Source organism: Hermetia illucens, chromosome 5, assembly GCF_905115235.1.
Source record: "Hermetia illucens chromosome 5, iHerIll2.2.curated.20191125, whole genome shotgun sequence".
NCBI lineage: Eukaryota > Metazoa > Arthropoda > Insecta > Diptera > Stratiomyidae > Hermetia > Hermetia illucens.
In genome coordinates, this window is record NC_051853.1 from 67,365,117 (window position 1) to 67,389,651 (window position 24,535).

Below are 24,535 nucleotides of genomic sequence, written 5' to 3' on the forward strand. Positions count from 1 at the left end.
AAGGATTCTACTCTAGTTGTCTTTCTTGACATATAGGGACAGAATCTTACGCATTGGACAATATTGATGCTAAAAAGTAGGATAATTCGGTTTGATCTGGGTGGTAGCCATTTAACAAAATCTGCAAGCAGAGGTACGCCCCATGGTAACGCCATCTCCTCCGCATTCTGATTGATAATGATGGATGAAATTCTACACATATTCGGCAGCAGTGGGGATAAGGTGGAAGCGTATACCGACGAGGGATATTTCCCTCCATTATTGATGACATCACGGAAGGAAAGTTGGGAGAGGTGTGTCCGCTGACTCGGGCGCACAAATTAAACGCGGTTAAATGAACAAAGATTGGTTCTTTCCTCCAATGTAAAATATCTGAGTGTAATCCTAGATCCGAAGCGAGGACTGAAGATTTGGAATGTATGTATAAGCTTCTATGTCTGCATAGAAATCAATTGCATGGAGAAATGGACTCTTCGGTCGAGGATAGTTTTATGGATGTACACAGCCATAGTATGTCCCATCCTAACGTACGGTTGAATGCAGGAAGCTTAACTACCCCTACACCTTTTCCCCCTAGGCATCCACATTAAATATGTTGTAGCGCGCAGTGCCCTCAGCCCTACGGCTATAGTAACATCCTAGATAAAGTTCCTGAGGAACTTTAGAAATTATCCACGGATAACGCAACACGCAAGCCGAATATCGCAAGAAACTTTGCTGTGGGCTGTCCAACCAGAAAAACCGGCGGTGTGTTGCTTGTTTGACACAGTATTCTTCACCGACGGGTCAAAGGTGATCTGTGGAGTCGGTGCGAGATTTTTTTCGAATATACACAATTTAGCTGAGTCGATTTCTGTTCGGAGCTAAAGGCGTAACGTAGCCATTTTGACCGATAGTCGAGCGGCCATTACGGCCCTGCATTTAGCGGCTTCTCCTCCAGGTTGGGATGTAGTGCAGAAACGTGCTGGGAAGTCTGGGGGCACGCTCAGTATTAACCTTCACCCTCCAGATTGCGGCAGTCTGCACGGAGCACTGTCCCATAGGGAGCCATGCCGCCAGCATGACCAGACTCAACAATTTACATTGCCGAGGCTGCAAGGAAAAGAAAGAAACTCTCAGGCATTTCCTTTCCTGTAACGACATAATCGGGATAATCAAAAGACCATCCTAAGTGACCGACCATTCGGTGCGGACATATACATTGTATAATGTAAATTTTTGCAAAATGATACATAACGGTTCGAAATGTTCAAAGGACCCCCTCCCCTCCCCCCAACATTTCCGAGCTTGACTAGCACAGAGTCGTACAAGCACGTGTCGATGGAGCACTTCGGTGGAGGTTTAATATTTGCGGGGGGACCTATACGATCGATTTCGTCATCTTTTTAGGTTTTTTGGGTTCCCCCTCTTGATCATCTCCGACCACTCAGGATGGTCTTTTGGGCATGGCCGATCACCATCATGTCATTACAAGCTGCAGGGTAGGAGATCGAATTTCCTCCATGAATACTATGGGCTGGCTCTGAAAATTTAAACTACTGCACTTTATCTCCTTCCTCTTATCACAGCGATCATGGTCTTAAGGGTTTATGTCATGAAAATGACGCACCATAGCACTAATTGTGCTCGTCGGAGTGGTCACTGATATCTACCTACCTACCTAACCTTATATAATTGTTTGTCCTTACTAATTGTTACTACGAATGATTTCTGTCATAATACGGTCGTGAAACGTGATCCTGATGTATCCTTCGAAATTTTATTGGACTAGGGAAAGCAATGATGCCTGACGAATTAGCGTTATTTGGCGAACTATAGTAATTTAAGTAATTAAAACGTGTTAACTTCTATAACCTGGAATCATTGAATATATTGAAAGAATGCTGGACAACAAAATCCCGAAACAGGCACTCCACCGATACGTGGGAAAGAATTAATCTAAGGAGGTGGTGTTAACCGAGATCACAATGCTTCTAGGCTTTTCTGAGTGAAGGACACAGTTGCTGGATTTATTATAATGCGCCCATCTGTTGAGAGAGTTTCTCTTAGGCTAACTTTGCGAACGAAATAATCTTGTGGGTAAACGTTAGGCTGTTAAAAATTAGGAATACAATCATCTTCTGGAAATTAGGCGGTGATAACAATATGATACATGGACATCTCCGATGATATGTGGAAGGACCGTTTTCATATCTGGATAACTAAGGGGTGGGTAAGGTTTACCGAAAAAAACTAACGGAATATGTGTATAATGAAGATTGCTGTTGAAACATTCCTAGCTAATTCTATAACTTTCTAGCACTTTTAAGAGAGAAAAAGTTTGCCCCAACCGAAGGCAACTAAAATTAAACTTGTTGCCCAGTTCTGCTCCCAATTTGATTAAAAGGTGCAACGTGCTGTCCGACTTCGTTGCTATTCAAGCCACATTTCCATCCTTGCCGACAGAATATTCAATTGTATGCAAATTCGTTTGTAAATTACCAAAGATGCCGTAATGCATGCTTCGAACTCCCATTTCTTACCCCAAAATCGTACATGCAACGATGTTATCTCAAACATATCACAAATAATGCAGATATGCGGTTGATTGTTCAATACAGTACAAGTATGCAGTGTATGAATTGGGATCTACAGCCATACGTGCCTGGGGTTCCGTTGCTTACTTGTGTATCTTATCTTTCATTACGGATCTATATTCTGGGTTTGACAAATATTTGCTGACATTAGTTTCTATCATTTTCGACAACTACTTCGATAGTTGTGAACGTGTTTGTACTATTTGTAGTCATTTAGATATTGGTACGAATATATGTACATAGTTTGTACGTATCAGCTCTTCAAACATAATATACTTTATCCTGGATAAGAATGACATTCGAGCTCTGGGGAAACACCAGTCACTAAATACGGTTTCGGACTACTAAATATTCTACCGAACTTTACTGCCCTTAAAGAGTAAATTATGGCTTGCATTTGGTGCCCTACTTATGACTACCACGACCTATACCACTCACGTAAGGCATGACATTCAATATTCAAAACAAAAGTAGAACTTAAACACTCAAAAGGACATACCCTCTCTGTTGCTTCGCTAATCCAAACAATATCAGCCGCAGGATTTCCATCGACGTCACACACCAGTGAAGCAGTTGAACCGATGTCTGCCTCCACTGACTTTGGAGTTTGGCGAAAAATAGGACCATCTGCAATTATGAAAATGTAGAGTGCTTTTCAGATATAGCATTTATCCATCTATAAAGAGTTATTATCTAGGGAAAATGAATAGCTGAACTGCTCGGAGTTCATTATTCCCACGCTCATTGTCTGTTTGCTCTGCGCCTCCACGCAGAAAGGATACTTTATTATTTCTCAGTGCGGAATCAGTGCCTTTTGATTGCGCCCCCGCGGCAATTGAACAATAGAATTTTGTTTTTTGTTGCAGTTTGTTGTCCCTGCGAATATTCAATATTTTTCCTGGCTCGTTTAAAATCCAATGAGATCTAGAACTCCGGAGTAAGCGGAAACTTTCCCTTTTCACGCGAGTGGAAAACTTTTCATACGTATTCGGTGCTCATTAGCTGCTCCAATAATTTAAAGGTCAATCGCAGCGTATTGCTTTATAGTTGAGTTGTGAAAACTTTTTCCAATAAAGCTTTTATTAAAAGGATAAAGGAGTTCATTGCGAAGCATGTGCAGTATATTAATCGAGCTGCTCTTTGAAACTAGCGTAAACTTTCTCTTTCAGACTTACAGCTGATATCCAGGGTCTCGCTTTCCTCGCTTTTCCCCACGGCATTGTAGACTTCGCATTTTACGATGGCATCATGGTACTTCCGCGAGACGTTATGAATGATCTGCAAATACACAAAGAGGGATGTATTAGAATTTCGAGTTATTTCTACCCTTTTAACTCTGACGGCATTCAAGGATGGATTTTAGTTCCAAACGGAAAAAGTGGCTTTGTCAAACGAAGTTCATTGAATTTCCTGCTCCAATTTCTCCCATTTGAGAGGCCAGTTTTAATCTCGTTTGAAAATATCTTCATGCAATAGAACGGAAAACTGAACTTCTCAATTGCATTTTCGCCACTTTGACACGATGAAACAGTCAAGTACTCACCATCTCGGTAGTGTAGTCCCCCATGACAATCTCGTCATTGATATACCATCGATAGTTCACATCGTTCGGGTTGGCGTCAGCATGGCATGAAAGCCGCACCTCGGATCCCTCAGGGATACGGCCTCCTGCCAATGCACCTCCTATTACTGACACAGCAACTTTGGGTGCGTATTTCACCTGAAAGTAAAAAGAGAAAAAAGTAGAGAAAAACTTGCAAGGATATTTGCCGTCATGGCTGTTCGTTTGCCACAGAACCGAACATGTAAAAGATGATTTGTCGAGGAATTAGAGCGCGAACAAATTGAAAAATCTATTGCAAACGTGTTTTGCAGTGAAATACCCTTGTCAGGATTACACATAACTTGTATGCGGAGATGTACATGTACGTGATGTAAAAATGTTGTAAAGAAGGCAAACGTGTCAGGAAGCCAGGTGCCGTGGCGGTGCTGGGAGGGATTCGAAATAAAATGTTTATTCTAGATTGCTGTCATCCTATTAAAGTTAGTATTGATTGTTTCTATGAACTTGTTCTCCTGCAGGAGTACCTGGTATCGCGATTACTTGACAGGTATTCAAAGAGTTGTTACTATGTTAAGAAGACCTTCCTCCCTACAAACACAGGAGTGGGCGCTGAAACTACGCAAATGAATTCTGTTACACTTCAATATGATTTGAACGGGTATAATGTATAAATATTTAGCGGAAAACTATATTAGGTTGTGAACTCAGCCTTGTCTCAAGTGTCGAAAATTTCTTTTTTTTTAATTTTATTTAAGAAAAATATCACATTAACTTTCTTTTGAAATTTCTTCCAAGAATGGCTTCTGAATTAAAGGAAGTAGATGGGTACCCTCAACTATGTTCCCAACAAAATAGATTCGAGAAAAAGGCTACAAATGCGAAGTATAACGGAAATGGGTCAAAACACCGGGAAATCAACCATGCCGGCGTACGTGGAGGCTATCTAACGAGATATCTGCTAATTGTCGGGAACGCGAAGCAACCTCCACCACCTCCACCGGCGGGAACGTATCTGTCTTGCCAAAATGAAAGATAAAGAAAACAACGACATCGGCCCATACCTGCACGCAGACTGGAAGTTCGAAACTTACCCTTATAAGTAAAATTATATTTAAATCCAAACCTCCCGCGAGATTTTCAATGGAAATTCGACGTAGCTGGGTAAATGGTAGACTCTCTAGGCTGTAGGATTATGATAAAACTGAAGCACAGTGAAGAGAAAAGAAGAAAAAATAGCAAAAGTAGGTGGAAATAAACCAGGCAGATACTTGGGCTTGGCTTGGAACGTGCATACATGCAGACACCTGTACGACCTGATCGCAGGAAAAATAATCATTGCTAGACGGTTTGGACTGGACGAAGTCTACATCGGCTACGATATTTGGCCCCACAAATGCAGACCTTTCAACGGTTCATGCACTTTGTCGTGTTTTCATTCAATAAAAACGCTGTCCAGTGGCCAGGAAATACTTCAAGCCTGTGACTGCGAATTAAAAGAATTCCTGGTTTCCACGTTTTGAACATCATCCGAGGACAATGACACCATCGAGCGAAAATGAACCATATACCATGGGATTATTCAGAATTAAAGCGTTTAGTTTAGTATATGTACATGACGGCACTAGGTCCACACTAAAGCAACAAGAATCTCAAAACTGGGCCACATCGACGTCACTGGGCATATCGTCTCGCCATGCTATTAACATAATATGCTGGTCCCAAGTCTTGGTAAAGGAGGAGCGTTTGAAGCAATATGCTTTGTACTATCCTCAGTAAAACAAAAATAAAATGCTGAGATCAAGGAAAGGGATAAATAGAGCATAGTTGGAATTACTTCACCATGCTAATCTCTCCTGATGACAGGCCCCGCGACAGGCGTACCAAGAAAATGCATCCAATGTCGTTAGAAACAAGATGATCGGATCGAGTAATAAGCCTCGGAGAAATGCTAGGGCGTCCACTTCAGTCGACGCGGCAGGACAGGCCCCGGTCCTGTCGAGAAATGGGCAAGGGTTCTTGACGCATGGATGTCGTCAGGACGTAAGTAAATTAGTCCGAACAAATCAAACATGTGTCGGCACGCTAAATGTTGGCACCCTCACTGGAAAGACAGAGGAACTCGCAAGAGCCCTGCGGAAAAGATGCATTGATATCTGCGCTCTATAAGAAATCCGATGATCTTTGATTTGATTTCCTAGCATCAAATAGCAAAAATAGTCTCGAGCGAATTGTGCAAAAATGGAATGATCGCCTCATGCAACAGGGTCTCAGATTGAAGTGATTGTGCCTCTTTCATGGGGATCGGTCGTCAAAATTCAGTTGTACTGAATATTCTTATAGTCAGCCAACACCCAGAACTATAGTTAGTTCTTGTACTGAAAACAACTGAATTTTTACGGCCGATCCCCATGAAAGAGGCACAATCACTGTCAGCGGCAGACCTGTCCAGAACTAAGCGATTTAAATACCTCGGGTCAACGCTATCAGCCAATGGAAAACTGCGTTATGATGAAGTGAATGGATGAAGTGGCGATCCACAACTGGTGTTCTTTGTGATCGAAGTATTAACGAATTCTCAAATCTAAAAATTACCACAATGCAGTGCGTCCTGTCGCCCTCTATGGTTCTGGGTGTTGGCTGACTATAAGAGACAATGAACGGCGTCTTGCGATAATAGAAACGTAGATGATGCGTTGGACTAGTGGCGTGACACGTTTTGAGCACATCCGAAATGAGAATATCCGCGATCGACATGGAGTTGCACCTATCGTGGAAAAACTGCGAGAGACGCGTCTTCGATGGTATGGTCAGGTAATTCGCGTTTGTGAACGGGACAAAGGCTGAAGAAAAAGAAGATGCTTGGTGGTTTCACACGCTGGCCAGAGATGGTTTCATTTGAGGGAGTACCATTGTATATCACCGGTGGTACGACTCCGTACACAAACATCAATAACCGATTGCTCATCGCAGTTTGACTAAAAATTGTGCCATCCAAGGAACTACAATATATCACCCAGGACAATCCAACTTTGGCATAGCCAAAGTACCACGAAATGAAGGATAGCGTCAAGGAGCTGCTTACTGTACTACTGGGATTACGTAATAGTTCCAGGGAAATATTGAAACTACTACTCCCGAACTAGTTTATTGAATAATCCTTGACCTACCGAGCAAATCTCTCTGCCCAATTCCAGATTCACGACAGTTGTTAGGAAACCTGAGCATGCCATTAAGGGAATTACAACCGCGATTATCTCATCACCACAGTTGGTTTTCAGTAAGGTCGACCAAGTAAAAGGACTTCTGGATCAACCAGTTTCCTAGTTGTCAGACGGGTGAGAAAATGTTGTAGAATACTTTCAACGGGCGAAACGCAAGACGGAAAATGTTTCGATGAAGCCTTTTATGCATTTAGCAAGGTCATACCCTTGTTGGATCGCAAAATGGACCTAAAGCTCCAACTGTGGAAATATCTGTATACAGTGTTTCCGTTCACTCCTTTTGGTAACGAACTGCAATTCCATTTTCTTTTCCTTTTAGAAAAGAAGAAATTGCAGCGCTAACCATTTTTGGATGATGTCCCCTCCAGCGTAGAGCATTCCACAAGCATTTTCCGTTGATGCTGTTGCAACCCTTCCCAAAATCGAAAAGCAGGAGAAGCCGGGGGCTAAACTCCATAAATTGCTCCACAATAAGCCGAAGGGGGTTAACGTCGTCGGTACGCCATCGGGAACGACAAGCACAAGTAGGACATCTATCACGAGAACATTAAAAGGCTTAATACCGCATGCAAGCTGTTCAGTGTTGCGGTATATGGAGGAGAAATCGTTGTAATTTGCGGGATATTCTGCATCCCTTGGTGAAATTTATTACTCACTGCATATGTTACGATGCACCGCTCAAACTTTCTCACGGCTCCAAGGCATCGTGCTCACCACGCCCTCAATAATCAACAAAGCTTGCAACTCCGTATTGATCTGCTTCCAAATTTCCGAGCAAATTAGAACAGAGGCGGCGAATAAGACTGCAGCAGAAGCTTTCTTAGTAAATGGGCAATTATGTGGATCATCCTCATACCAATAGGTGCCCCCCACTCTTCCACTCTCCCCTTTTACTTTCTTCTTTTATGAACATATCTTGGGCCGCTCTATCGACATCTTCCTTTTGAACCTCCCCGGGCGCTACCTCTCTCTATTTCCTTGTACATCCCCGTATGTCAAAAGTGACGCTCACCACCCCCATCTGAGTTTGAAGCGGAACTCCCCCGATCAAAATCCAACACTGCGTCCTAGCGTCAATCAACTGGGATCACATACTATCTAACTCAAGCACTTGGCACCTTTTATAACATCCTCTCCCATCATGTCCTTTCTTCTCCAATTTGTCTTAATTTTTGCTTAACTTTACCACTCCCAACCTTTCTCTCCTTCCACTAACTTTGCTGTCTCCACTGTCAACTCAACAAAACAAACCTACGATCTTCTCTGTTCTTACTTCTCTTCCATGTTTACTCCCTCAACCACTGCACCTTCTACGCCTCTTCTTGATCCATCCCTCGCCATTCTTTCCGCCACGCCTTCCTTAGTTGAATTTCTCATGGGTAATCTTGTTACCAATGTCGCATCTGATCCCGATGGGCTTCTAACTTCTTCGTTGTTAACTGTAGACAACATATTTCCTTCCCCCTGTGTCTAATCTTCATCAAGAGTTAAGAAGAATGCCACTTTACACATCTTTAGAAAATGGTCCTATCACCCCTATCCTCAAGAACGGGGACCCTTTACTAGTTATGAACTACTGTCCCATCTCTCTTTTCTCCCCTCGCTCCAAAAATTCTGGAGAGATACGTTAACGACTGGCTGACCACGCACTTCGGTCACATCGTATTGAATGAAACGGATTCTTTCCTGAAATATTGATTTAGTGCTTTAAACCTTCTGGTCTTTACGAATTTCGTTGCTAAATTTCTTTATTCACGACAGGAGGTACACGCTATTTATATCGATTTCGTCAAACCCTTCGATAGGGTTGATCACAATATTCTCCTCTCCAACCTCACTCTACCTAACCTACCTAAATTTACCCGGACCTTCTTATTCAAAAGCAACCTTTTCCGTGTGACTATCCGTCACGGCTCCGCACCCTCAATCCCTCTTCCCTGCACCAATGTCGCATGTTCCTTGACATGTTCACCGTTTTCAAACTCTGTAGTTGCCTGATGGACTTTCTGCCGGTATTAATTTCGACATCCCTCCTCGTAGTAACGCACTGCGGACGTATTTGAAGTTCCCTCACGAAGGTCGCCATTTACTTTCATTCCCCGGTCCCAACGCTATGCCACCCCTCCATCAGCCTACAGCTTGGGTCCTTTAGCTCTGTGTCCTTTTTTTAGTTTTCAGTGTAAGTTAAGCCACTGATTTTCTTCTTCCTCTGAGGACAATATGTAACTAGGAATTTACTTTATGTCTATTGTGGTTGACTAAATAAATAAACGACACCTTTCTTCTTGTCGAAGAGGAAATGGGATTCGTCAGGAACTCTATGCATACACATTGTCAGAGAGAGTATTCCACATTACCTTCAGGTACTTTTTCTTGCTCGATCGGTAGACGGACCGGATGGAAGAGACTTTTTTTAACTAAAAGTTTTCCTTCCCCGTTATTGAGAGGAATTCTAACTTAAAGGCTCTGTCAAATGGTGCAGTGTAACTTCTCTAATAATGGGAAGGCTTTAGTTGATAGACCAACCAAATAAAAGCATGTGGCTGACCTGATCCTGAAAGGCAAACAAGAAAAAAATACGCCTAGTGAAAATACATATCCGTAAGTCAAAATAGGATACACCTAGTCCAGCTCATATACGGTTACATGTCCTGTAACATGCGTCACTCCACCTTACACAAACACCACATGCCCATAATACGTATGAGTCATGAACACCTTATCTTCATAAAATTTATCTTACTAAACTCGAGCGAAATAATATAAACATTGTCGTTCTAACAGAAGCTAGAATCTATCCACAAGAGATAAGCGACATTCGAACATAAACAAAATCATGACTCAAACGAACATTGAGCGATATCGAGTTACAAAAGATGCAACTTTGCAAACTCAGCAATTTGCGCCCTTTGTTCAACTCAACTATAAATAAGGTAGAATTGATTTAAGTCTTTAGTCTTAGGCAAAAATTCATCGAGAAAATAAAGCTTACTACTCCGAGCAACCGCCGGGTTTTTTATTTGATTAACAGACGGTACAAGCTCGTAACTGGCGCAGTCGGTTTCGGTCGTCACTTAGTTATTTTGTGAAAAAAAATTCCGCTAAGCCAAACTCGATCCAGAGGACACGGCAAGGAAAACACACAAAAAAAAAAACAAACGCGATCGGGAACCTGCAACAATAAACGGTCACCGTAACACCAGTTGTGATTCCGGTCAACCTAACAAATATAAAAAAAAAGGGTATTGCAACGCCCAGACTCCAGAATTTTAAGAGAATTCGGGTCAAAACAAATATAAAAAAGGCTTGCATCGCCTCATAGGACGAATTTTAAAAGAATTCTCCTCCAACCAGGACAAACTGAGTTGGCTAATATATAAACAACAAGTAACATTATTAGTGAAAGTGTTATATTAAAAAAAAAAAAAAGGTCATCACCAGATCCTGAAAACAAAAAAAAACTGAAAATAGCACGCTACCGGTGGGGCGAGTACGCCTACGGAAGCCCTTAAATCAGTTCAACTTTAAATCCCGAACAACTATAGTTCATCACCAGTATCCAGCAGTGTCTCGACCTCGTAGACATTCATACTGTCATCACAAAGTAAGTATCTAAGGAACTAGAGGCCTTAGGTAAAACCTTTAAACCAACCAACCAACCAATCAACAACCAACAAAATGGCTACACAACAAGGACCAAGTGTCAGTAGACCAGAAGTCCAACCCTTCACAATCCCATACAATGAAGTCCTTCGACGAGCGGAAAACATACCGATATTCGATGGCGACAAACATATGTTAACTACGTGGATATCACATGTCAACAAAATATTAGCATTAGCACCATTTGGCGACGAAAGAATGTTCGTCTACGATATTATAATACAACGAATAAAAGGCAGAGCTTTACAAGCCTATTTAAATCTCCCAGACAAAGGCTGGCACTCCGTTGCATCAGCATTCAAAAACGAATTTGGCGTATCAGAATCATACGACTCAATTATCGCGAGACTACATAGAATAACTAATTTTAACCATAAATTAAACAAAAATTATACAATATACGAACTGTATCACAAACTATTAGAAATCAAAAATCTGCTTTCGCTTAAATATGAGCAGGATCCTAACCAACTCGACTCTATCATCTACAATCACAAAAATTCCGACAAAATTGTCTTAAGTAAATTTCTAGCGCTTCTTCCTAGAGCAGAATTTTGGGCTCTAGACGCGAAAAAACCAACCAATTTAACTGAAGCTTACAACTACCTCAAAGAAACCATTGACAGGGTAGATGCTACGGCAATGAAAGACGAATTTCAACCCACTAAATATCAAAAAAACTTCAATTATAATAAAAATAATTTCAAATACAACAAAAGTTTTAACAAATTTAATAGTCAAAACATTGAACATCCTCAAAACAGAGACAACAGTAATTACAATTTCAAACAAACTAACCAAAGTTTTAATAAACCCCAAAGGAACTACAATTCCGAATATAAATATAACAAATTCAGCAACCATTCTCAAAAAAGAAATGAAACTAATAGGTCAGAAATTCCAGACGCATCCATGCGAACACAAATTACCAATCCTAAATATAATTCAGGATATACTCCCAGACCAAACCTAGACCCCAAGGACATGAGTTATATTTCCAAAATGTCCACACAAACCACTCAACCTGAGCAAAATTTTCAAATATTTGCCTCGGAAACCCTTTACCAATAACAAATTTATCAATCGATGGTGAAACAATTCCACTCCTGATAGACACAGGAGCAACAACATCTAGTCTTGATCAAAATTGTCTTCAAAACCTACCAAAAATTAAACTCGACATTCCGATCCCAATAGCAGGATTAGGCGGTAACTACAATGTTACACACAAAATTAAAACAAACATGCCAAAAGAATTTCAAATGCCAGAAGATCACAAAATCTTATGAAACATCATGGATTTTTCAAACAAATCTTTCAAAGGTATAATAGGACAAAACCTTCTATATCCACTGAACGCAGCAATATTCTCTGGATTTGGATACCTACAAATAGGAACAAACAGAATCCCTTTCAATTACGCTCCACCACAGGAGATCAATAATGCTGAAGTCATAGAACCCGTTATTGAACAAAAATACCAAAATTTAACCAAAAATTTAAACTCAGAGGAACAACAGTCTCTCACCAAAATCCTAAAAAAATTCAACAACTTAATGTATAAAGATGGAGATTTACTTACAGCAACCTGTCAAACCCGTCACAAATTAGACTTAACGTCAGACAAACCCATCTATACAAAAATTTATAGATTTCCACCTGTCCACGAGCAGGAAGTGAACAGACAAATAACCGAAATGCTAGAGCAAGGCATTATCAGAAAAAGTCAATCACCCTACAATAGTCCAATTTGGGTGGTCCCCAAAAAACTTGATAATTCAGGCAAACAAAAATGGCGAATCGTAATCGATTATCGTAAATTAAATGAAATAACTGTCGAAGACAAATTCCCAATTACAAACATAGAAAACCTATTCGATAAACTCGGAAAGGCACAATACTTCACTACATTGGACCTTGCAAAAGGATTCCACCAAATTGAAATACAAGAAAAAGACAAGTTCAAAACAGCCTTCAGTACACCTCAGGGACATTTCGAATTTAATCGTATGCCCTTCGGTTTAAAAAATGCACCTGCTACTTTTCAGCGCATGGTAAATGAAGTATTAGCGGACCATATCAATAAAATCTGCATTGTCTATCTAGACGACATTTTAATCTTTGGCACCTCCATACAGGAGATGGAAAATAATACCAAATTAATCTTCCAAAAATTACAGGAACACAACCTGAAAATACAAGTTGATAAATGCAAATTTTTCGCAAAAGAAACCGAATTTCTAGGTCACATATTAACTTCGGATGGTATAAAACCCAACCCAAATAAAATTGAAGTCATAAAAAAACTTAAAATCCCTAAAACTTTGAAACAAATTCGCAGTTTCCTAGGTATCACTGGATACTATAGAAAATTCATCCAAAACTACGCAAAAATAGCGACACCATTAACAGACTCACTCAAAAATGAGAATCAGATCGATTATAGCGATCCCAAATATATAAACTCCTTCGAAAAACTCAAACAAATGTTAATCAACTATCCAATCCTGAAGTATCCAAACTTCAAGGAAAAATTCACTCTAACCACAGACGCTAGCAACAAAGCCATAGGAGCCATTCTATCGCAGAAAGGACATCCAATCTCTTATGCTTCGAAAACCCTCAATGTACATGAACGGAATTACTCTACCATAGAGAAAGAGCTTTTAGCAATCGTTTGGGCTACAAAATATTTCAGACCCTACCTTTACGGTATAAAATTCGAAATCAAAACTGATCATAGACCATTAGTATGGTTACAAAGTCTTAAAGACCCCGATTCAAAAACCCTTCGTTGGCGCATAAAACTCAACGAATATAATTTCAACATAAGTTACGTAAAAGGTAAAGAAAATCAAGTTGCTGATTTCTTAAGCCGCATTAATACGGACCAAAACGAAATTAACTACCAAAATAAAATACCATCAGATATAGCAACAATTCACTCAGGAAAAGAGGAATTGAACGACCACATACACATTCGAGAAGGAATAGTAAACACTTGCAAACATCAAATAATATTAGTAAAAGAAAAACAAAAAGAACTCAAAACAGTCCATAAAAATAGACATATCTACATCGATGAAATAGATCTTAACAGTGAAAATTTGACAACTGAAATCTTAAAACGCAATCTACCAGAAAAAGGAAAAATCGGAATATATAGTGAACTTCCATATCCAATATACAACAAATTACAAATACAAATCGTGAAACTATTTAGTAACAATTTAAAACTGCACTTTATAAAGTATAGCAAACGAGCAATCGATCTATTAGATCAAGAACAAACACTCAAAATAATAAAAAAAGAGCATGAGGAAAACAAACACCTCGGCGTTAATAAAACTTATGATAACCTAAAAGGAAGATATTATTTCCCTAAACTAGAAAAACTAATCAATGAATACATCGATAATTGCGAAACATGCGGTAAAACCAAATACGACAGAAAGCCGTATAAAATCAAATTTGAAATTTCAGAAACCCCCAACAACGTTAACGAAATAGTCATAATGGACATTTACATGACTATAAACAAAAATTACTTCACAACTTTCGACAAATTTTCCAAATACCTTCATATAAAATATACTCTCGATAAAAACCCTATAACCCTAATAAAACTAATACAAGAATATATAACGACATTCGGCAAACCCAAAAAGGTTATATTCGACAACGCTTTCGACGTAATGTCAATAACACAATTTCTAAAGTCAAGAGACATAGAATACCACACAACAGCCCCAGGATCCCATACAGGAACGGCAGTCATTAACAGATGTCACAATACACTCACCGAACGAATCAGAACTATCCAAGAAATAGACAAACAAAAGGATTTAGACTTCGTCATATTAGAAGCTGTAGAATCATACAACAACACAGTACATTCCACAACAGGCTATACCCCATTCGAAATTCAATTCGGAAAAATCAACAAAAACAAATTAACAGAAAGAATGCAAAACAGAAAAAACATATGGATTTCAAAAATTAACCAAAAACGCGAACAAAAACCCGATATAGAAAACAAACAAGTCTACGTAAAGAAAACTTTTAGAAGAAAAAACGAACCCCTATTCGAAAGAAGAGAAATAGAGAAAGACAGCAATCAAAATATAATACAGAAAAAGAATAATAAAAAAATTAACCTTGATAGAATCAAACGTCAACCCAAATACTATAAAAATAAAGAAACTAATGCAAAAGAACTAATAAAGAAAGACCCTATCAAATACCCAATAGAGAAATACGGTATTTCCATTTACGAAAATGATCTAAAAACCCTCGATAATCAAAACTGGCTCAATGATAATATAATAAACTTTTATCTAAACCTCATAATAGAAAATAACAATAAAGTATATGTATTCAATACCTTCTTCATAAACAAATATTTAGAACAAGGATACGACTCTGTTAAAAGATGGACCAAAAAAGTCAACATATTTAACTACGACACAATCTTGATACCAACCCACATAAAAGGTAATCATTGGACATTAATAGTCATTAACAACAAAACCAAAACAATTTCCAACTATGATTCCCTTGGAAATAACAACAACTACACGTTAGAAAAACTACAGAATTATTTAAATCTTGAATCCCTAGACAAACTCAAGAAAGAGTTACCCGAAAAATATATAACCATTAACGAAATAGACATCCCTCATCAGCACAATAGTTACGATTGCGGAGTCTACACTCTTAAATTCGCAGAACTAATAACTCAAAATAAACCCCTAATATTCACTCAATCAAACATACCTTTGTATAGACATCAAATCAAAGAAAATATCCTTAACGGAAAAATAATTTGAAAAACTTTCTTTTTCAGATGATAACAATCATCTTTATCATGTTACTATCCATGGTAACTAGTGAACCCCAGTACATTAAAAACGAGAAAATTAAATCAAACTCAGGAATAATCTTAATCCCCAAGAACGAACCGGCAACTTTAATAAAAGATTGGTACAGAATCTACCACACCATTAACCTAAAATCCTATGAAAAAGCCATAAATAATATCCAAAACACAAAAATCAATAACAGTTTCATTAAACACACAATTAACTTAATAAAATCAGAATTAACACTAATCAATCCAAAAATTAATGTAAAAACATCTCAAATAATCACAAATAACAAAACCCTTGATCAACAAAAGAAAGAAGAATTCGAACATTGGAATGAATGCACCTTCCTGAAATATAACGAAACATTAGATAAAATGAGCAAATGGCTAGAAGTCAAAAACTCTTTCCCAGATTACAAACACTTACACTCAGTCAACATGACTACCCTGGAACTTTACGTTCAATATTGTAATGATAATCCCAAAAACCAAGAATGTATACCCCTATTTAATAACGCCTCAGAGCATAGTAACTTTTTCAATTGCATGAAAAAAGACACAGTCAAAAATTGTCACACCCACCATGTCATACACAAAAGAGGACTTTTCAATTTCATTGGAACAGGATATAATTGGTTATTCGGACTAGTTGATAGAGACGAATACAATCAGATTCTAGAGCACATGCAGATCATTGATTCCAACAATCATGAAATTATAAAAAAATTAAATAATCAAATTAAAATAAACTCAATATTGCAAGAAAATATGAACCAAATCAATAAAAATATAAATAATATTCAAAAGCAAATTAGCACAGAATTTGTAAAAAAGTTAAATGAATTTCAAAAGTTAATAAACGAAGAATTAATTGAAATTAAAATCACTCAGGCCTTAAGTCATATTCAAGACGAATTGGAAAAAATTATTGACAATATTAACTCTGCAAAAATCGGAATAATGACAAGATCACTATTAACAAAAGACGAAATAAATACCCAAAACATCAGTCTTAACCAATTAAAATTAACAACACTAGTTGTACTACAAAAAGAGAATAAACTAACATTTGTAATATCAATACCAAACATTATTGAGTACCCACAATTCTTTGTAAGAAAAATTGTAAATCAAAATTTTGAATATCTAAACATAACCAATTCCATTGCTATAAAAACATCAGATAATAAATATTGTAAATTAGAAAAATACATTAAGAATTTATGTAAACCAATAAATTGTAAATCTTGTAAAGTAAGAGATGAAAACTTCTCATACATAGAAGAAATCGAAAACGGAAAAATACTCGTTGTAAACGCAGAAAAATTAAATTGTGTACAAAAATGTAAACAAACAAATGTAATAACACTCCAAGGAAATTATGTAATAACCTTTGTAAACTGTGAAGTTACTATTAACAATAATACTTACGTAAATAAAGTAATAAACCATATTGACAACCTTGTAACAAGTCCAATTACAAACATATCAGACATACAATTTGAATTCAATTTCACAGAAATTAAAATGAAAACCTTTCAAAACAATGAAGAAATTAGAGAATTGCATTACATAAACAAGAAGACCTGGATATCAACTTCTACTATTCTCCTAATAATCTCAATAATTCTAGCACTAATTCTTTTCACTTATTGTAAACTGAAAAATAAAACAATAAAAATTAAAAATTTTATCCCAACGGTAAATAAAATTAGAGAAAACCAGGCAAAATTTAATAAGGAGGACGAATCTGTTTCCTTTGAGGACAAAGTAAAGTCAAAGGAGGGGGAGGTTACATGTCCTGTAACATGCGTCACTCCACCTTACACAAACACCACATGCCCATAATACGTATGAGTCATGAACACCTTATCTTCATAAAATTTATCTTACTAAACTCGAGCGAAATAATATAAACATTGTCGTTCTAACAGAAGCTAGAATCTATCCACAAGAGATAAGCGACATTCGAACATAAACAAAATCATGACTCAAACGAACATTGAGCGATATCGAGTTACAAAAGATGCAACTTTGCAAACTCAGCAATTTGCGCCCTTTGTTCAACTCAACTATAAATAAGGTAGAATTGATTTAAGTCTTTAGTCTTAGGCAAAAATTCATCGAGAAAATAAAGCTTACTACTCCGAGCAACCGCCGTGTTTTTTATTTTGATTAACAGACGGACGGTACAAGCTCGTAACTATACATACATATGTATATTTACAATTTACTCGACTAGAATTATTTCCCTGCGAAGAAAAGGGAAAGATTTTTCTACTACTGAGCGCTTTTATGTAGCAAATCCAGGTTACGATATCAAGGATATATAGTAGAACTCTCAAAGCAAAAACCTTCCTGAAGGATTGCATCCAATTATACATCAAACGTGGCACACGCGGCATGACAACCAACATTTTTCTCAAGGACTACATTCATGCTAACATTTTACTCGCAGCACGTAATCTAGATATTTTCAAGGTACCTGACTTGTATCTCATCTTTCATATATCTATCATCTATCTAAGACGGTCGGCAGCCTGATTCGGATTTTGTTTTTCAGAATTTCGAAGGTAAAGTTCCTCCGATTTATCTCTAAGCAAGAACAATATGTGCCTTATTTTTCGCTCGAATAAATAATGCTTGTAAATGAACAAAGGGAGCATTCGATTGTTGCATCCATTGCTGATGAGGACAGCAGCACCTCGTGAGGGTCATAGGGAATGACAAAGAAAGTGTATGTACACTGCTTTTCAACTCCGTCTGAAATGCGTACGTGTGTAAGGAAAAAGACAATTTTCATAAGACAGACAAAAACTATTCTTCCGGGGACAATCATAAAACTCTTTCATTCCTTTCCTTTCTTTGCAAACTGGCACCACTGCACATTCTGTACCTGTGCAGCCAAAAGCACAGCTCCACCATTCTTTTGATTTAACAGGTGTGGTTTTGTGATTACAAATCACACAAATGAAAATATCTTGGGTTGTGTCAACCTGTCGTACCGTTCGATAGGAAACGGGGTCCCGTATTATCTCCAGGTGTGTTTCGTTACAGCATGTAAACATTCCACTACATTAAGATTCGAATGTACTCCTCGCAGACAATGTATGCTTCAGGAGAGTGCAGGAGTGTCCCCGAAGAAAACCAGGATGAGGCAGGAACAATTTCCTTTTTTCACCTTGCTTGTTCTTGTATATCTATGGGGTTCGAATCGTATCGGGGGCTGTCAAACTCAGTCTCGAGCAATCCTTCCTGTGTACGCTGCTTTGCCGTTCGTCATGTTCGCAAAAATAATGGGAAATTGTCAGACATGTTTTCGTTTTCAAGGCAATTTAACGGATCAGTGCCTTTCAAAAATTGAAGAAATCTTGACAATCCATCCCCTTGTGTTCATACACTTTGTGACGTGTATGCAGGCAAGACAAGGTGGGTTTTTGGGGCGACCCCCATTTTTTAGCTCTCTATGTTTGTGTATCCATTCTGGATTTTACTCTTGGATTATTTTAATGTAAGCCAGAAAAGATGGATTTAATCAAGAAACAACAACAAAATGTTTAATCCCTGAATGTTCGAATGAGCACAAAATTCGTTTGATGGAAAATCGTGTATTAACGTTATAAAAACCTAATCAATTTCGAGAATTGTAATTTAGGTCGAAAACAAGCTTACAAATTTCAAGAGGTTGCCGGTGAGCAAATTGGCTGAATTGAAGGCAATGAAAATGAAAAGCTTTTGAGAATTTCTGCGGGAACGGAACGTAGATCTTCGCTTCTAATCTGTCTTGAAAAAATTGTTTATAATTGTTTGCAGCCACTTTGGTTGTTGCACAAACAGGAGAAAGGATTCTTTGTTATAGTAGAAAATCGAGTTAATCGGTTCTCTCATATTATTTGAATTATACCCATATTTGAAATAATAAAAACCTGCTTTTCCCATTCGTTAGTGTTGGTTTATAGAAGCCTCATACCTGTTAGCACTGATGAAGGGAACATGTGGTTCCCGAAATATCGATATTTGCAAAATATAAATCAACACTAGCCAATAGGCAGTTTTTATTATTTCAAATAATTTTATCGCTAGAAATACCGCGTAATTACACTCAGTTATACTCGTATTAATATATTTCATATGCATGGATTGAAGCAAGCTTTAATTGGACTACTACTACTATTTATAAGTTACGGTACTGAAAAGGGAAATCGAGCTGAACGTTAGGAAATCGCTCCGTTCAACAAAAATCTGCTGTGCATTGTGCCGTTACGTATGCTACCTTCAAAGCAGGCTGTTGCTGGAACAATACATTTTTACTAACCAATAACACGTACAGTTCGACTAGGAATCTAGAAGGAAGACTGACGAGGATACTTCGAGGATACATTGGAAGCTATCATGCTACCATGCTGCCTAGAGAAGAGGAGAAGCTGGATGACTTTGATCTAGGTCTATTAGAATGCAAGTCTTTTAGCCGCAAGAGGAGGGTAATGATTTGACATTGGAGGGGAGCTCGAAGCACTAACAGAGTCGATTGCCAACAATAAAATAGGTAAACCTCCACCATGCAATAGCTTCATCTGTAGTAATTGCAAGGGTATACCGGGGCTTACCAGTGTACAAGCTTAAATCCGCTGTTTTTATTTTCTCAAGAAAAACACATTTTTTTATAGGAACCAAAAAAAAAACTTTATTCAAAATACTTTTTTCCATCTCTCGGATAATTTATGGATTCCATGCCAATAAAATTGTTGATCTTCGAGGCAAACCACTAATCAAGCCATTTTCGCACATCTGCGTAAGAATCTAAGTGCTACTCAGCGAGCGAGTGGTCCATCGATGAAACAGATGATAGTCGAATGTGGCCAGGTGAATAAGTGGGGTTGGGGTAGTATCTCCCAGTTGAGCGTTTCTAAGTAGTTTTTGACTTTTTCGACTTTGCGACAGAGCTTTATCATGGAGGGAAATCAGCTTTTCATGTGTTTGCTGATATTCAGAGCACGATCCAATTTGATGAGTTGTTGGTGGGCATCGACAGTTCCACCAGGTTTCAACAGTTCATAGTAGACAATACCGCACTGATCCCACCACACGCACAAGATCGTCTTCCATTCGAAGCGATTTGGTCTTGCAGAAGATGTCGCTGGTTGGCCGGCATCAACCGGCGATATTTTTCCTTTAGGATTCTCGAAATAAATCCACTTTTCGGCGCCAGTCTCAATTCGATGTAAAAACATCTTTCTTTTGTGTCTGGCAAGCAAGATTTCGCATGTGTTTCGGCGCCGCTCTACCGTTCAACCAAAAGAGCTTGTAATTCGTGGTCCTTAACTTTCCTGGGCCGATTTTCACGCTCCTTGTCGCTCAGATCGAAATCGCCCTGTTTGTATCAACGGAACTTATCTCGGCACGTTGTTTCAGATAGAGCATTGTCACCGTAGGCATCCACAAGCATTCGATGCGATTAAGCGGCTGATTTCTTCAAATTGAAGCAAAAAAGTACAGCTTCTCGAAAATGATTTTTTCCGGGAATAAAACTGGGCATGATTATTGAAGAAAAAAAAATGTTTTTGCATGAAATTGATGATGATATGGACTGACAATTGTTGACAAATGTCGTACAAAAAAAAATTGCCGTGCTCATAGCAGCTTGATACGCTCACTGACGCCATCTGTGAGCAAACAGCGGATTCAGGCTTATACACCGGATATTTGCGACCCGCAAGGAGGTAGTATGCAGGTAATTTGGAACTCCTCTTCTGGAAAACCAATAGCTTATATCATTCCAATATTTAAAATATATATCTTTCAGAGTCCATGACCGGAGACCTTGTGGCTGTATAGGTCTCACTGGAACCCGAGGGAAGAAGTCGAGAGGCAATGGTGACATCAGGATACTGTCCAGGAGACGACACCCGGATCTTATTGTAATTAGTCGTTATACTGGCGAAGTTCTGCGAGAGGAAGGTGCTACCGCTTCTTCTCGGCTGCAATGCCAACGTCCACCTCGAGGAGGAATTGTAATTGAAAAGGTGAGTACGTTCTGGAATTGATCCTCAGTAATATGTTAGAAATACATAATGTAGGGAACTCACCAACATTCGTGACCAACACCAGACAAGAGGTATTAGACACAACTCTAGGGAACGTTTTGATGAGCGCCATGGTCGAGAATTCGATGGTATCGGATAAACCTTTTACGTCGGAACAGAACAGAATAATCAGATTCGACATTACGGGCAAATAGAGTACAGAAGTAAATAGAATAATAAGTAATCACAGTATAGATGGAGCGGTGATATCCGGATTGAAATAGAGCTAGAAACGGTGGTGGGAGGCCTTAACAGAGTAGTCATTGACGTATATGAGGCCAACTATGCGGCTAAGACAGTGAAGTCATCAAGTGGCGTACCCTGGTGGAGTAGAAATCTTGCCGGATTTAAAAATGAGGTGCAAAAACTTTTCAACCGGGCGAAACAGACCGGGATTAGCAAAGGTACAAAAGGGCACTGACGGCGTGTAACCACGCGGTCAGCGAAGGAAAACGAAAAATCTTCAGTGAATTGTGTGAAGAAATAGGAAATATAGGATAATTACCGAGAATGAAGAGGACAGGACACACATCTGCTTCTCAGAACTCATTTTCCGGGATCTTACTCCATGGCGAAAAGCAAAAGTGTTCTTCCGGAAACTCCAACAACGGACAGAAAGGAGAAAAAGTTGAATTGGAAACTAGCGAAACAACTAGAGGAAAATGGGCAATGAGAGTCTCAAAACTGCTGAACCCGGAGTAGATAGCATTTTCCCAGCACTGCTCCAGAGAGACCGAGAAATCATCTTAGTATCTTTCTTAAGAGTGCTAAGTGCAGTATTGCCTTGGGATATACCAGATGGAATGAAAAATTCGTAGGCTAACATAGAAAACTTGTATGTTGACAAAATTTGATTTTATTCATCAATATAGCTGCCTTTGAAGGCAATACAAGGATTATGGCGGTCCCACAAGGTTTGGATACCGTTTTTATAGTACGATTTGCCTTTAGCCTCAAAATAGGCCTCAGCTTCGGCGATTGCCTCTTCATCGGCGCTAAATTTCTTTACAGTGAGCATTTTCTTGAGGTCTGAGAAAGGAGGGAAAAGTCGCTGGGGCCACACTAGACAAAGAATGGGGCCATTTTCTCGCGATTTCATCCTTCATACGCTCCCATGAAGCCATGTAATAGTCGCTGTTGATAATTTTTCCCTTCTCAAGATATTCGATGATGATATTATACCGTGAGCATCCCAAAATACTGATGCCACAACCTTGCCAGCCGAGGGTTGCGTCTTCACACGTTTTGGAGTCGGTTCGTCGCCTATAGTTCACTCAAATGACGATCGGATCAACCTGGTGTGAAATAATGGAGCCATGTTTTGTCCATTGGAGGATGGAGGAAGAGCTTCAAACATTGCTCAGAATCGTCAACTCGTTGTTGTTTTTGGCCGACTGTGAGTTCGTGCGTCACACATTTTGAACAGAGCTTTCGCATACCTAAACATTCATGCACAATATGTCCAACACATTCATTTGGTATCTTTAGAGCCCCAGATATCTTGATTAACTTCACTTTGCAGTAGTAATTTTGTAGCCTTTTTTGATGTTTTCGTCGGTAAGAAGTTCTTTGGGGGGTCCACCGCGTGTATCGTCCTCGGTTCTCATTCTACCTCGTTTAAACTTAGCAAACCACTTCCTAACGGTTTAATTTCTTGGTACAAAGTCGGAATAATGTTTTTCAATGCAATTCATGGCTTCAATTATATTTTTTCCCAAAAAGCAATGCTTTCTTAAGTCACGAAATTCCTTTTCATCCATTTTCTTCAAACTAACAAAAGATGCATCACTCAAAATGCTCTATCCTACAAACTGCTCTTTTAGAGGTTATCATCACCAACAGCGTAACAACCGGTATCCGGTCTAAGCTCGCCTTAATAAGAAACTCCCGACATCCCCGTTTTGCGCCGAGGTCCAGCAATTCGATATCCCTAAAAGTTGTCTGGCGTGCTGACCGACGCTATCGCTCCATCTGAGACAGGGTCTGCCACGTCTTCTTTGTCCACCAGTGATATTGCCCTGGTAGACTTTCACGGCTGGGTCACCCTCATCCATACGAATTAGATGATCCGCCCACCGCAGCCTATTGAGCCGGATTTTATTCAGAACCTGATGGTCATGGTATCGGTCTTAGACTTCGGAAGGTTAGAGTTAACTAAAAATCATAATTAATACTAGTAGTGCCATCTGTGTATCAGCTTACGAACTTTTCACCTGGTATACCAAAGCCTAATGAATGGACAGAGTGTTAGAGAGTAGGTAAATAGAAGTGCGGAGAGGTACAAATTCAAACCGGGCTACGAATCACTAATAACTGGTGCAGATAGGCGGGGCTACGCATAAATTCAGCCAAGGCCAATATAGTACCACCACTAGAAAGCGCAAATTTGATCACCTGAGTACCATTAAATTACAACATGGCATGGAGGTGAAACGATTAACAGAGTTGAAATATTTGAAAATCACACTAGAACAAAAATACTCTGGAAGACACATGTAGGAAGCATATGTCGGGAAGCCGCAAGGGCTCTGATGACTTACAGGTTTATAGCAGGGAATAGA

General features: G+C 38.9%; 1 protein-coding gene across 3 annotated transcripts in view; it reads right to left on the reverse strand.

Moving 5' to 3' along the window:
- The window catches only part of LOC119657413 (irregular chiasm C-roughest protein-like), a 526,753-nt gene that overhangs the window by 20,541 nt on the left and 481,677 nt on the right, over positions 1-24,535 (reverse strand). For all 3 annotated transcript variants that reach the window (XM_038064308.1, XM_038064310.1, XM_038064307.1), the window contains 3 exons: positions 4,120-4,296; positions 3,752-3,854; positions 3,076-3,203 (listed from right to left, as the gene is read on the reverse strand). In XM_038064308.1, the coding sequence (XP_037920236.1) occupies positions 3,076-3,203; positions 3,752-3,854; positions 4,120-4,296 (408 nt within the window). The remainder of the gene's footprint in view (positions 1-3,075; positions 3,204-3,751; positions 3,855-4,119; positions 4,297-24,535) is intronic.